Source organism: Microcaecilia unicolor, chromosome 1, assembly GCF_901765095.1.
Source record: "Microcaecilia unicolor chromosome 1, aMicUni1.1, whole genome shotgun sequence".
Classification (NCBI taxonomy): domain Eukaryota; kingdom Metazoa; phylum Chordata; class Amphibia; order Gymnophiona; family Siphonopidae; genus Microcaecilia; species Microcaecilia unicolor.
In genome coordinates this window covers 491,275,842-491,289,591 of record NC_044031.1, presented here as the reverse complement: position 1 = coordinate 491,289,591, position 13,750 = coordinate 491,275,842, and the positions used below count along the sequence as shown (strand labels likewise).

The window sequence follows — 13,750 nt, the reverse complement described above, 5'->3', positions numbered from 1 at the left end:
GCAAGTCTCCGGTCAAAGCTGTGGCAGTGCAGCAGACCTTGGACAACCTGATCCGCCTGGGTGCGGTCGTTCCGGTGCCAGAAAATCAGCTTGGCAAGGGATGTTACTCCATTTACTTTGTGGTACCAAAGAAAGGAGGTTCTGTACGGCCTATCCTCGACCTCAAAGGGGTCAATCGGGCCTTGAAAGTTCGGCACTTTCGCATGGAGACTCTCCGCTCTGTTATAGCGGCAGTGAAGGCAGGGGAGTTCCTGGCATCCTTGGACATCAAGGAAGCGTACTTGCATATTCCCATCTGGCCTCCTCATCAACGCTTTCTGCGTTTTGCAGTCCTGGGCCGACACTTCCAGTTCAGAGCCCTCCCGTTCGGGCTGGCTACTGCTCCGCGGACCTTCTCCAAAGTAATGGTGGTCATCGCTGCCTTCCTGCGAAAGGAAGGAGTACAAGTCCATCCTTATCTGGACGACTGGTTGATCCGAGCCCCCTCTTATGCAGAGTGCGGCAAAGCTGTGGACCGGGTGATTGCTCTTTTGAGCTCCCTGGGGTGGATCATCAACTGGGAGAAAAGCCAGCTGCGCCCGACTCAGTCCCTGGAGTATCTGGGAGTTCGATTCGACACCCAAGTGGGCAGAGTGTTCCTGCCAGACAATCGGATTGTCAAACTTCAGGTTCAGGTGGACCAGTTCCTAGTAGCCTCTCCGCTTCGGGCTTGGGACTATGTGCAGCTGTTGGGCTCTATGACGGCCACGATGGAAGTAGTGCCCTGGGCCAGGGCTCATATGAGACCACTACAACACTCTCTGCTGCAGCGCTGGACTCCGGTGTCGGAGGATTATGCTGTGCGCCTTCCCTTGGACCCAGCAGTGCGCAAGGCGCTGAGCTGGTGGCTGAAGACAGACAAGTTGTCTGCAGGGATGCCTCTTGTGACCCCGGAGTGGATTGTCGTCACGACGGATGCCTCTTTGACGGGCTGGGGAGCCCACTGCATGGGAAGGACAGCGCAGGGCCTCTGGTCTCCTGCAGAGGCAAAGTGGTCTATCAACCTCCTGGAACTCAGAGCCATTCGGTTGGCGCTTTTGGAGTTCCTCCTGGTACTGGCATTGAAGCGGCTGTGGCCTATGTCAACCGCCAGGGAGGTACCAAGAGCGCCCCTCTAGCCAAGGAAGCCATGAATCTATGCCAGTGGGCGGAAGCGAACCTGGAACAGCTGTCAGCGGCCCACATTGCCGGAGTCATGAATGTCAAGGCGGACTTTCTCAGTCGCCATACCTTGGATCCCGGAGAGTGGCAGTTATCGGCTCAGGCGTTCTTGGACATCACAAAGCGCTGGGGCCAGCCGAGCCTAGATCTGATGGCGTCATCGGCCAATTGCCAAGTGCCGCGCTTTTTCAGCAGAGGACGGGACCCTCGATCTCTGGGAGTAGATGCTCTTCTCCAACAGTGGCCGACACAAGAGCTTCTCTATGTGTTCCCGCCCTGGCCCATGTTGGGCAGGGTACTAGACCGGGTGGCAAAGCATCCGGGCCGGATAATCCTGGTGGATCCGGACTGGCCCAGACGTCCCTGGTATGCGGACTTGATCAGGCTCTCAGTGGATGATCCTCTGCGGCTGCCAGTGGAGCAGGGCCTGTTGCATCAGGGTCCCGTGGTGATGGAGGATCCCTCCCCCTTTGGTCTTACGGCCTGGCTATTGAGCGGCAGCGTCTGAGGAAGAAGGGCTTCTCAGACAAGGTCATCGCCACTATGCTGAGAGCGAGGAAGCGCTCTACTTCTACTGCTTACGCCAGGGTTTGGCGTACCTTTGCAGCGTGGTGTGAAGCAGGCTCACTTTCTCCCTTCACTGCTCCAATTTCTTCAGTGCTGGCGTTCCTGCAAGAAGGTCTGGTGAAAGGCCTGTCGCTCAGTTCCCTTAAAGTCCAGGTAGCGGCTCTGGCTTGCTTCAGGGGCCGCCTGAAGGGTGCTTCCCTGGCTTCGCAGCCAGAAGTGGTACGTTTTCTCAAGGGAGTTAATCACCTGCGCCCTCCTCTGCGCTCAGTGGTGCCTGCGTGGAATCTCAACCTGGTGCTAAGAGCCTTGCAGAAGCCGCCTTTTGAACCCTTGTCGAGGGCATCTCTGAAAGACCTGACGTTGAAAGCAGTCTTTTTGGTGGCTATCACTTCAGCCAGAAGAGTTTCCGAGCTCCAGGCACTCTTATGTCGAGAGTCTTTTCTGCAGTTCACTGAGGCAGGAGTGACTATTCGCACAGTGCCTTCCTTCCTGCCCAAGATTGTTTCTCGCTTCCATGTGAATCAGCAGCTCTGTCTCCCTTCCTTTCGTAGGGAGGACTACCCAGAGGAATACTCTGCTCTCAAATATCTGAATGTGAGACGAGTCATCATCAGATACTTGGAAGTGACCAATGATTTCCAGAAATCGGATCATCTGTTTGTCCTGTTTGCAGGTCCTCGTAAGGGTCTGCAGGCTGCTAAGCCTACAGTGGCAAGATGGGTCAAGGAAACCATTGCAGCGGCTTATGTGGCCGCGGGGAAGGTGCCGCCTATCCAGCTGAAGGCTCACTCCACTAGAGCTCAGGCGACCTCGATGGCAGAGGCCGGGTCCGTCTCCTTGGAAGAGATGTGCAAGGCGGCAACTTGGGCATCAGCCCATACCTTCTCCAGCCATTACCGCTTGTCTGTGGCTGCTCGGGCGGAGGCCCGGTTTGGAGCTTCAGTGTTGCGGTCAGGGATTTCTATGTCCCGCCCTGGGTGAGTACTGCTTCGGTACATCCCACCAGTCTATGGATTGATCAGCATGATGATATGGAAGGTAAAATTATGTATCATACCTGATAATTTTCTTTCCATTAATCATAGCTGATCAATCCATAGCCCCTCCCAGATATCTGTACTGTTTATATTCTGGTTGCATTTCAGGTTCAAGTTTAGTCTTCAGTTCCTGTTCAGGAGGACTTCGTGTTCAAGTTTTTTCAATTGGATTCTTCAAGAGTTGAGACGAGTTTGTGTTACAGTGAGCTGCTGCATTCCTCTCCCCTCCGTTTTACAGGGCTGGATTGAGACATAAATTCTGCCGGCGCTCCCTCTCGCTTCGTGCGGCTGTAGGGCAGCTTTGTACCCCTCCCGCTTCGGCGGTGTTAGGGTCAGTCAGCTCCTCCCGCGGTTACGTTGCCGGATAAGCCAGATCCCCCCGCATCGGCGGGGTGGTGTCCCTCCCCCGCTCCGCGGGGATGAGCTGGACGGATTCCCCTCCCCCACTTGTGTGGGGATGAGCTGGGTTAATTCCCCTCCCCCGTTTCGGCGGCGGTGAGCTGGGCAGAGTGTCCCTTTGTGGGTGTAATTCTCTAAGTGCTGAGTCCTGCGGATGGAGCTTTGATATCGACATACTGAGGAGTTTCCGGCAGCACATGACCACATATAGGGAGGCAAAAGCTTTGCTCTCTATCTCCACCTGCTGGTAGATGGACACAACCCACCAGTCTATGGCTTGATCAGCTATGATTAATGGAAAGAAAATTATCAGGTATGATACATAATTTTACCTTATTTGTACTTGGTACAGAGGCGGGTTAAGTGACTTGCCCAGAGTCACAAAGAGCTGCAGTGGGAATCAAACCCAGTTCCCCAGGATCAGAGTCCGCTTCACTAACCACTAGGCTACTCCACCAATTCCATTCACTCTATCACTACGATATAATTTGTACCCTGGTATGACAGTGTCCACTGGTTATCCTTCTTCCACCAGGTCTCAGAGATACCTATTATATCTAATTTTTCATTTAGTGCAATATATTCTAACTCTCCCATCTTATTTCTTAGGCTCCTGGCATTCGCATATAGACATTTCAAACTGTGTTTGTTGTTCCTATTTACATCATGCTCAGTACTTGACAGTATTAATTTGCAATCTTTAGTCTGATTTTTATTTTTATTTAAGGACACCTGATATACTACGGTCTCTTTTGCAACCTCACTATCAGGATACTCTATCTTCTCTGTTTTGATGATATCTTTGAAAGATACCTTATCCCGAACCATGCGCTTTTGAGCAACTGTCGGCCTTCCCCCTGTTTCTTGTTTAAAAGCTGCTCTATCTCCTTTTTAAATGCCGATGCCAGCAGCCTGGTCCCACCCTAGTTAAGGATTACCATAAAGGACTCCAGAAAAAAATATTTTAAAAATTGTATAAATTTCTCAACACAATTTATTGTGCCAATTTGCACTTACACACACACACACACACACACACACATATGTATACTAGTAAAAAAGGCCCGTTTCTGACACAAATGAAAGGTTTTCCTCAGAGTGTGTATATTTGAGAGAGTGTATGTGAGAGTGACTGTGTGAGAGAGAGCGAGTGAATGTGTGTGGCTGCGAGTGTGTCTGTTAGAGAGGGTGTGTGTGAGATTGACAGTGTGTGCGAGTGCGTATGTGAGCCACAGTGAGTGTGAGAGAGTGTTTAACACAGATACAGTGTGTGTGAGATAGAGTATGTGTGCGATACACAGACTCTCTGTGAGATCGAGAGTGTATGAGATTGAGAGAGTGTTTGAGAGTGACTGTGTGACACATAGAGAGTGAATGTGATACAGTGTGAGACATAACGTGTGTTGTAGACAGTGTGTGGGAGTGAGAGAGACACTGACTGAGAGAGAGAGAGAGAGTGTGTGAGAGATTGTGTGTGTGACAGAGATATCTCCCCCCCTCCCTCTCTGTGTTCGCAGGACCCCCTCCGTCTGCCTCTCCCGCTCTGTTGTCACAGGACCCCTCCCCTCCCTCTCTGGTCAGTCTCCCCTCCTCCTCTCAGGTCTCCCTGCATCCCTCCTCTCAGGTCTCTGGATCCCCCCTCCCCCCTTCGTCTGTGCTGTCAGGACCCCCTCCCCCCCTCCGTCTCTGGTCTCTGGACCTCTTCTGGCCCTCATCCTCCCCCTCCTTGTGCCTTAACTCTTGCTTAGCCTTGTGCTACAGTGGAGACAGCTGTGCAGGACCTCCTCTTCCAACCTCCTTCCCATGTTTCTTCAAAAAGAAAACCAAAAAAAAAGGAAACCTGCAAAAATGTTTGTAAAAAGGAAGCGGGGCACCGCAGGCAGCCATCAGCTGTCAGCTGTGCATCCGCTCCTCCTCTCACCTGTCACTTCGCAGCGCTCCGGGGCAGTGACATGAGAGCTGAGAGGAGGAGCGGATGTGGAGCTGACAGCCGATGGCTGCCTGCGGTGCCCTGCTTCCTTTTTAAAAGCTTTTTTGTAGGTTTTTTTGTTTTTTTTTGTTTGTACCAGCCGCAGCTGACGTCGGATGGAGGGGGTGAGCGGCGGCAACCTTTGGTGGAGGGTTCAGCAGTGTCTGCGGCGACCTTGGGGGGGGGGGGGGGTTGGAGGGTGGTAGCGGTGGCAAAGGTGACACAGCCGATGGCTGCCTCTGGTTCCTCAGTTCCTTTTTGGAAAGGTTTTTTTGTTTGTGTTTTTTTTTTTTACCGGCTGTAGCTGACGTCGGACGGAGGGGGGGAGCGGCGGTGGTCAGGCTTAGTGCTGTGGTGTCGGCGTCTCCGTCCAGGCTCCCGTGGCGTGATTTGGGTCCCTGCTGCCTCTCCTTATGCTTTGCGAGGCAGTGCCGATCGGTCACGGGGCGCTCCGAATCGCGTTTGCGAGTCATGGGTTTGACGTCACGTTTCGTCGAACGATGCGATTTGCTGAGTGTCAGTGCTCCGCCCTTGATGTCATCATGTTGTGACACAAGGGCGGGGCAGACACTCATGGAGAAAATCTGATCTACACCACTACAAATTTAGAACGTTGGGAGATTTGAGGCTTCATTAGAACGTTGGAGTTGCGAATTATGTCTGGATAGGGCGTGGCTGAGGGCGGGTCTATGAGTGAGGGTGAGTGGTGCTGACAGCCCAGCCTAGGAACAGTACAGGGCTTCAGTGCTTCACTGGCACGGATTGAGCTTCAAAACGTTGGAGGTGGGAATTATTTATATAGATATGTTTTTATCCACTTTCCCCTTTAAGGCTTACGTTCCGCTTACTCTCAATCCACATTCACAGCGTTGAAACTTAAATTATGGATGGACGCATACATTAAATTCGTTGGTCTTATACATAATGTCACTTATTATTACATTGGTAGAATACATGCAATATAATGAATGAGTCCCCGATTCATAAGTTCTTTCTGCATATACACAAGGAAATCTTCTTAGTGCGGTGTATTGTCCGCTATGCTCTATATCACGGTCTACAGTTCTTTAGACCAAATGTGTGATAAAATTACCACTTATCTTGTATATTGCCCTGTGTGTGCCACTTATGTTTCAGGTTTCACCCCTCAATGCTTCCAGGGCTATCTTGATCTCAACATAGTCACTGTGCCCAATTGTAGATTCTCAATGAACCACCATACTCCCTCCATTGATTTCAACGTTTAATCATGGCTGAGAGGCCTCTATGTATTCCTCCAAATTGAACCACATTACTGATTCAAGAAGTGTAGAGTGATGCACTTGGGGTGCAGAAACCCAAAAGAGAGATTAGTAAGCTCGACCCAGGAGAGAGACCTTGGGGTGTTGGTGTCTGAGGATCTAAAGGTGAAGAAACAATGCTACCAGGCGACAGCCGTGGCCAGAAGGATGCTAGGCTGCATGGAGAGGGGCATAACCAGCAGAAGAAAGGAGGTGTTGATGCCCCTCTACAAGTCGTTGGTGAGGCCTCACTTACAGTATTGTGTTCAGTTTTGGAGGCCATATCTTGCTAAAGATGTAAAAAGACTAGAAGCGGTTCAAAGAAAAGCTACAAACATGGTATGGGATTTTTGTTGCAAACCGTACGAGGAAAGACTTGCTGACCTGAACATGTATACCTTGGAGGAAAGGAGAAACAGGGGTGACATGATACAGATGTTCAAATATTTGAAAGATATTAATCCGCAAATGAACCTTTTTCCGAGACAGGAAGGTAGTAGAACTAGAGGACATGAATTGAGGTTGAAGGGGGGCAGACTCAGGACTAATGTCAGGAAGTATTTTTTCATGGAGAGGGTGGTGGATATGTGGAATGCCCTCCCATGGGAGGTGGTGGGGATGAAAACGGTAATTGAATTCAAACATGCGTGGGATAAAACACAAAGGAATACGGTTTAGAAGGAATGGTTCCATGGAATCTTAGCGGAGATTGGGTGGTGACGCTGGTAATTGGGGAAACAAAATGGGAGCTGTGCAGACTTCTATGGTGTACACCCTGATCATGACTGAATAGATAGGGATGGGCTGGACTGTAAATTTTAAGGGGCTTCGACATTAGCTTCAGAATTTAGTACAAGAACAGTACTGGGTAGACTTCTACGGTCTGTGCCCTGAGAATGGCAAGGAGAAATCAAACTCGGATATACATGTAAAGTAACACATACCATGTAAAATGAATTTATCTTGTTGGGCAGACTGGATGGACCGTACAGGTCTTTATCTGCCGTCATTTACTATGTTTTCCTTTTTTCCATTAGCCAGCCTTGTAGCTAGAGTTTCCCATTAGTGATAGTACTACATCTCACTTGTCCTCGGAGAAAGTGAAGTTACTCAACTGTAGCATGTTCTTCAAGGACAAACAGGCTAATATTCTCACAAATGGGTAACGTGATCTGCGTTGCCCAGTCTGGAGCATGTATCAAGCTTTTCACAGAGCTCTTTGGAGCGCAAGTCACACTCCAGTGCACATGTGCGAGTGCCATCCCACCCGCTGCACGAGCAGGAGACCAACCCCTTTTTTTTTTTTTCTGCTGTGAGGAGTGGACGCGTCCTCACAGCTGCCGGTTCTGTTCTTTACCAGACCTTCTTTGTCTGTTCCTTTATTTACAGCTCTCAGTAGGCCAAATTTATGCTTCAACCCCTTTTGGGTTTTTCCTTTCTTATATCTCTGGTGGTTCATCCTTTGTGAGGCACCATCGAGTCTTCCCATTTTCCTTAGGAAGTTCCCAGCATTTCTGGTGCAATCGAACTGCTTCTGGTATGACCACTCCCTTTTTAGTTTTTCTCCATTTTTTGGGGTCTCAACATTCCCCTTCTAACTGTGTTCTGTGTTTTCAGATCCAAGCCAGAACCCAGTTAGTCAGAATGGCTCACAAGGAATTCTTTTTGGCGCCAAGTCCAAGACCTCGGCTTTGTCATCAATGTCTACGGTGTCAGCGTCTAAGTCAGCTGTCGCATCGGCACCTGCCTTGGCATTGGTCGCTATGTAAGTCCCTGGCACCGACCTGGTGAGATGAGAGGCTTGACCTTGTCCTTTTCTGTACTGAGGATAGGCAGTATCGAGGATCGACATCGGTACCGAGGAACGGTGTTTGTCTCCCTCATTGCACTGAAGCATTCGGTTCTTGAGTAGTGTCGAGGCCAGGTGGACTTCCAGTTATTGGTGCTGGATGAGTCTCGGAGTATCAGGACCACCTTGCTCCCTGAATTGCTGCCTGGCTTTCATCAGAGTGCATTGGCGTTGAGGGTTACACCTGCCATACTTCTCTACTCAGCCCCATGTGGCCCTCAGCCTGCAATGAGGCTCCACTGCTTCAGCAGTTTGTCTCTACAAAAATGTTCCAACTTTCCTGATATTGCTGCTCTTTGAGTATATCCAAGTCTTGATTCCTGGGCTCCAAGCTGGCTTTGCTTATAGGACATCAGCGCTGAAGTTGCTTGCACCTTCCTTGTCTCTTGAACAAGCCCCACATAGTCCTCAGCCTGTGGTGTGGCCTCCAGCTTTGGTGTCGCATGGAACACTACTGTTGATGCAAGCAGTTTTGTGGGATTTGAGGCTGTAGGCGAATCCTCGATGCCCCTGTCGGGGTCTTGCTTCTTCTTGGTCAAGGCAGACTCGGTCTCAGCCCTCCCATCAGGAGTTCCTGGCTGACACCAGTGAGGGGCGCATAGAGGTCAGATGAAGATCCTCGGTACTTCTCCGAGAAGGAGTCCTTTGGAATACCATCTGACCCTCCCCTCCACAGGACCTGAGGTTTTCTCCATCTGCGAGTCTGTCCTTCACTTCTTTTGTCTAGGATATGACAGCTGCCTTTTCCACTGTCTTCCAAGGTGGAGGATTGCCTCTCCTTTTTGAGCTCCTAGACTATGAGTCTTCTCCTAGGAGGGCTGTTGTAGTCATAGTCCATCAACTCTTCTTTGATGTAATGAGGAGTTGCGAGGCCTCTTCTGTTGGCCCCGTTTCTTCCCATGGAGATTGCCTCCATGCACCAATTTCAGAACTCCCCTGGTTTTCATAGGCTCCAGTTCCTTCCTCAAGAGAGTAAGAAGATCTAGGAACTATGCTTTTGCGCCCATAGGCGGGGACAACAGTACCATGGATTCTCTTGGCGAATCATGTACTAGTTTTCACTGCTCTTTTCCTGTCTTCAGTCCTGCCTGCTCGCTATGAGCATATTCTTATGGGACCTGGGGCGTCACAAGCTCTCTTTCTCTCCTACAGTGAGTTTTTTTGCCAGTAGGCTGGGCAGCAGATGGTGTGTTGCAAGTTCTTGGTCAGGCAACATTTTTTGCTGTGGCTTCCAGGATCTATGCCTTCAGTGTGGCTGTGTGGTCCCTTGTGACTGTGTGTTTCTAATTTGTACTTGTGCGTTCAGCGGAGGCTGGTGGATGCCACGTGACGCGGGGATAACCCTTTTAAGGCACAGTTGGAGGGGGTCGCTTACCTCATCAAGAAATAGATAGCTGCCATCACAGTCTCTCCTCCTGGGTGCCTTCTTCAAATCCCTCCTCATGTAGGAGGTCCTTTGGTCATTTTGAGATGAGGCCCTTCTATTTCCCGCCTGTTCTTGCTAGCCTCAATGAGTTCAACCCCAGCGTATTTGCTCCCAGCAACAGCATGCGCTTCAGCCTGGACAGCTTTCCAGTTACTGCAAGGGGTTCACCTTTGGATGGCTCCAGGGGAACATAGATGTAGTGCTAGTTAATGTCACGGATGACCTACTGGTTGGAGGGAAGCTACAGTTATTCGGGACAGGCCGAAGGCCAACGAATTGTCCGCCGAGAGCAACTCACATCAGTTTTCAGTGTGAGTAGTTCCTTGCGGAAGATCTCTCCACCCTTCTGAAGGCCCATGTGATCGAGTCCGTATCAACAGGGGAAGAAGGTTGCTATTCTTCTCCTCGTTCTCCCTTATGCCAATGAACGCAAGGGGGATACCTTCCATCCTGGCTCTTGAGTTCCTTTCCAGCTCTCTGAGCAAAGAACAGTTCAGGATGTTTTTTTTCCCTGAGCACCCTACTCCCCATGGTTCTGGGCAGTCATTGGCTCTGCTCTCTGGACTGGAAGGATATTAATGCATGGGCAGTCTCTTTGATTTCGACTGGGGACATTCCACTTCCTGTAACACATGCTGCCTTTTGGCCTTGCATCAGCTCTTGGGGTGGTCACCATGTGTCTAGTGGTGTTCGCAGCACCTCTGTGCTGACTGTGAGTCCATGTGTTTCCCTGTTTGGCTGTTTGGGTTTGAGCAGAGTACGCCGATGGCCAGTACTCTTGGGTCCATATGGAGCATTGTTTTAGGTGTTGGACTTATTGAGGTTCGTTTTCCACTACTCCCAGCCCCAACTGCTTCCCGTGTCTCACTTGGAGATCTGCCCCCTCTCCCGTTACATTCCAGCAGAGCAGCACCTCCTGGAATTCTCTGTCCCTGAGTCCATCACCTCTCTTCCCCCCCCCCCCCCTTCTTGATTCCAATGTCTGTCTCTCTCCCTCCCTCCCTACTGTCCCTCTAACTTTTCTCCATCACTGCTGGTTAGCGGCACTTCATTCATTAAATCTGCCTGCCTCGGGTTTTGGGCCTTCCTTATTATACGTCCCACCCTCGTGGAAGCAGGAAATTGTATCAGAAAGGGTGGGGCGCATCAAAAGGAAGGCCCAAAGCCCTGAGGCAGGCAGAATTAGTGGATGCGGTGCCACTATCGGCAGCTGTGGAAATAAATTAGAGGGGCTGCGGGGAGGGAGAGAGAGAGACAGACACTGGAACTGGTAGGGGAGGAAGGAAAGGGAATGGACACTGAAATTAGGATGGAGGGGGAAAGAGAAGTGCTGGACCCAGAAAAGGAGATGCCTCCTTTAGCCTCTTATAATGTGCGCCTATGAATGTGCATACTCTCATCAGGCAGGCAGGATGTCTCTGCAGAGCAGCCACATATGATATTTTTTGCAGATGGAACAGAGAAAGGGTATGTGTTCTTCAACGCAAGCATCCCACATGCATCCAGCAGCAAAAAAAAATAAAAAAAAAATAATAAAAACATGATGGAAAGGACCGCTATTGTCCTGTGGGTCTTGCATTGAAGAACACTGCCGTACAAGATCTGCAGCGAGACTTGAAGACTGCAGTCTGCAAAACAATCTCCTGCCAACTTGAAAGGGCTTGCACAATTTACTAAGAGGAATGAGTATAAAAATTGCAACACTTGGTTGTGCAGTGTTGGTAGATAATTACTGTAAATGATTCATGGTTTATATTTATACAAAAGGGGTTTCCAGTCCACGTTGCATAAGTCTTTGTACGGTAATGTCATGATTCTTTGATTTCTTATTCATCATTACTTTTTGAATATTTCTATAATTTCTTTCACATTGAAAATGTGGAGTATGTTGTGTAGATCAATCAGACTTCTACTTCAATTCATTTATAATTTTTTAGACATCAGGATGTGAAAAAAATATGGGTTTGGAAATTGTATATGTCATTGTAGCTCTTCAAAGGACTTTAGACCAGTTATGTGACTGCTGTTATTCATGAAGCATGTTTTAGTTTAAATACTATAAATGACATGGACTGCTCATGATGAAATGATGACTTCACTTACATCCATTTTGACTGCAGATCATTTATTTGCATATTAAAGAAAATGAAATTGTATAAAGGGTTGGGATGTTTGGAGCCATATGTATTATACAAAGTGAAAAGTGTAATAATTATATTGCTGGTTTTTAGATTAAAGTTTGGATATGATAATATATTGTGTTTGAATTGTATTAAGTATGTAAGGATATCTTCTAAAGTGAGAACTTTATTTTAAAATCTGTGTGGTTTATATGCACATATCTTTATTTTAGGGTGGCAGACCTTAAACATGCTATCCAGACAAAGTATAAAATTGGCGTTCTACACCAGATACTGGTTGTTAATGGAGGAGAGTGTATGGCATCAGATAGGAGAGTCTGTAGTTACAGTGCAGGAACGGTAAGTACTATAGCGGTACAGTATAATATAATAGTCTATCTACAGTTTTGCTTTTCTGTGATTTTGCATTTCTGTCAAATGTCTTTAGATGCTGTAGGCTTACTGAAAAAGTTTGTATATTTTGGAAAAAATTGTATATAATATTCTCATTTTTGTTTTCCATTCCTTTCGGAATAATTCCTAACATTCTATTTGCTTTCTTAGCCACTGCTGCTCACTGAGCGGAGGGTTTCAACATATAATCAGCGATGACACCTAGATACTTTTCCTGGGCGGTGATGCCTAATGTGAATCTTTCATCACATACCTATAGTTTGGGTTCCTCTTTCCTACATGCATCACTTTGTAGTTGCTTACATTAAATGCCATTTGCCATTTGGATACCCAATTTCCTAGTCTCATATGGTCCTCTTGCAATTTTTCAGAATTCTCTTGTAGTTTTTCAGAATTCTCTTGTGATTTAACAACTTTGAATAACTTTAATTACCTAACTAGTCATTCCCATCTGTAGATCATTTATAGATACATTGGAATCCCATTATAATGCTCCCTGCAATAATTCAAACCCAGTTATAATGTGATCATGTCTTGGCTCCCCCTTTTTTTTTTTAAACATGTACAGTTCCTCTGTTGGCAATGTCTAGCCACAGCATTGTAAAGTAGTCTCCCCATGCCTGCATGAAAAGCATTTCAGCCAATGTCTAGCTACGCCTGCATCAGTGGTTTGTCCAAGCTTGGTCCAAGGGTATCCCTATTTCTGGCCCCATCATGAAAGCCCAGGCAGAAAAATTTGACCAACAGCTAAATGACCAAGAGTCTACGTTCAAAACTAGTAATGGATGGCTTGACAGATTTAAGAAGAGGCATTCCATCATCCAAGTCCTTGTCTCAGGAGAGCTCCATTTAGCTGACAAGGATGCAGCACATTCTTACCCATGAGAACTTACAAAACTGCTGGAAGAAGGAGGATACTATATTTCAGATCGTACACTAACAACCAAGAATGATGTACACAAATGGGAAGGCTTTAAATAAGAAAAGGACAGAGTAGCCATTCTTTTTTGTGTGAATAATTCTGACAGTCATAAAGTAAAACCACTCATGTTGGGAAGTCCAAATCGCTCATGTGCTTTCACCATGAATCTTTGCCTTTTGACTCTGCAAACGGCAATAATACTGGATGAACTCTTCAATCTTTGTAGACTAGTTTCATAAATCCTTTGTTCCAGCTGTTAGAGCTCATCTACATAAACTTAAACAAGAGAAAAAGGCAGCATTTCTTCTGGGTAACTGCCCAGCACACTCTCCAGCAGAAGAGCTTGTGTGAACCATGATGGTAACATCAAAGCAGCGGCTTACTAAAAATTTCTGAATCGACAGCACAGCGATTCGCTTCTTCAAAACAAGCAGATCGCCTCGGGCTTTCCCTCACTGTGTTCCGCCTTCCTCTGATGTAACTTCCTATTTCCGTGAGGGTGGGACACAGTGAGGGAAGGCTCGAGGTGATCTGCTTGTTTAATTTAGAGATTTTAAAAATTAAAGG

At 48.0% G+C, this 13,750-nt stretch overlaps 1 protein-coding gene across 4 annotated transcripts in view; it reads left to right on the top strand.

The window, feature by feature from the left end:
• Positions 1-13,750, top strand: part of RB1CC1 (RB1 inducible coiled-coil 1) — a 387,073-nt gene that overhangs the window by 57,169 nt on the left and 316,154 nt on the right. For all 4 annotated transcript variants that reach the window (XM_030214384.1, XM_030214360.1, XM_030214376.1 and 1 more), the window contains exon 4: positions 12,081-12,207. In XM_030214384.1, the coding sequence (XP_030070244.1) occupies positions 12,081-12,207 (127 nt within the window). The remainder of the gene's footprint in view (positions 1-12,080; positions 12,208-13,750) is intronic.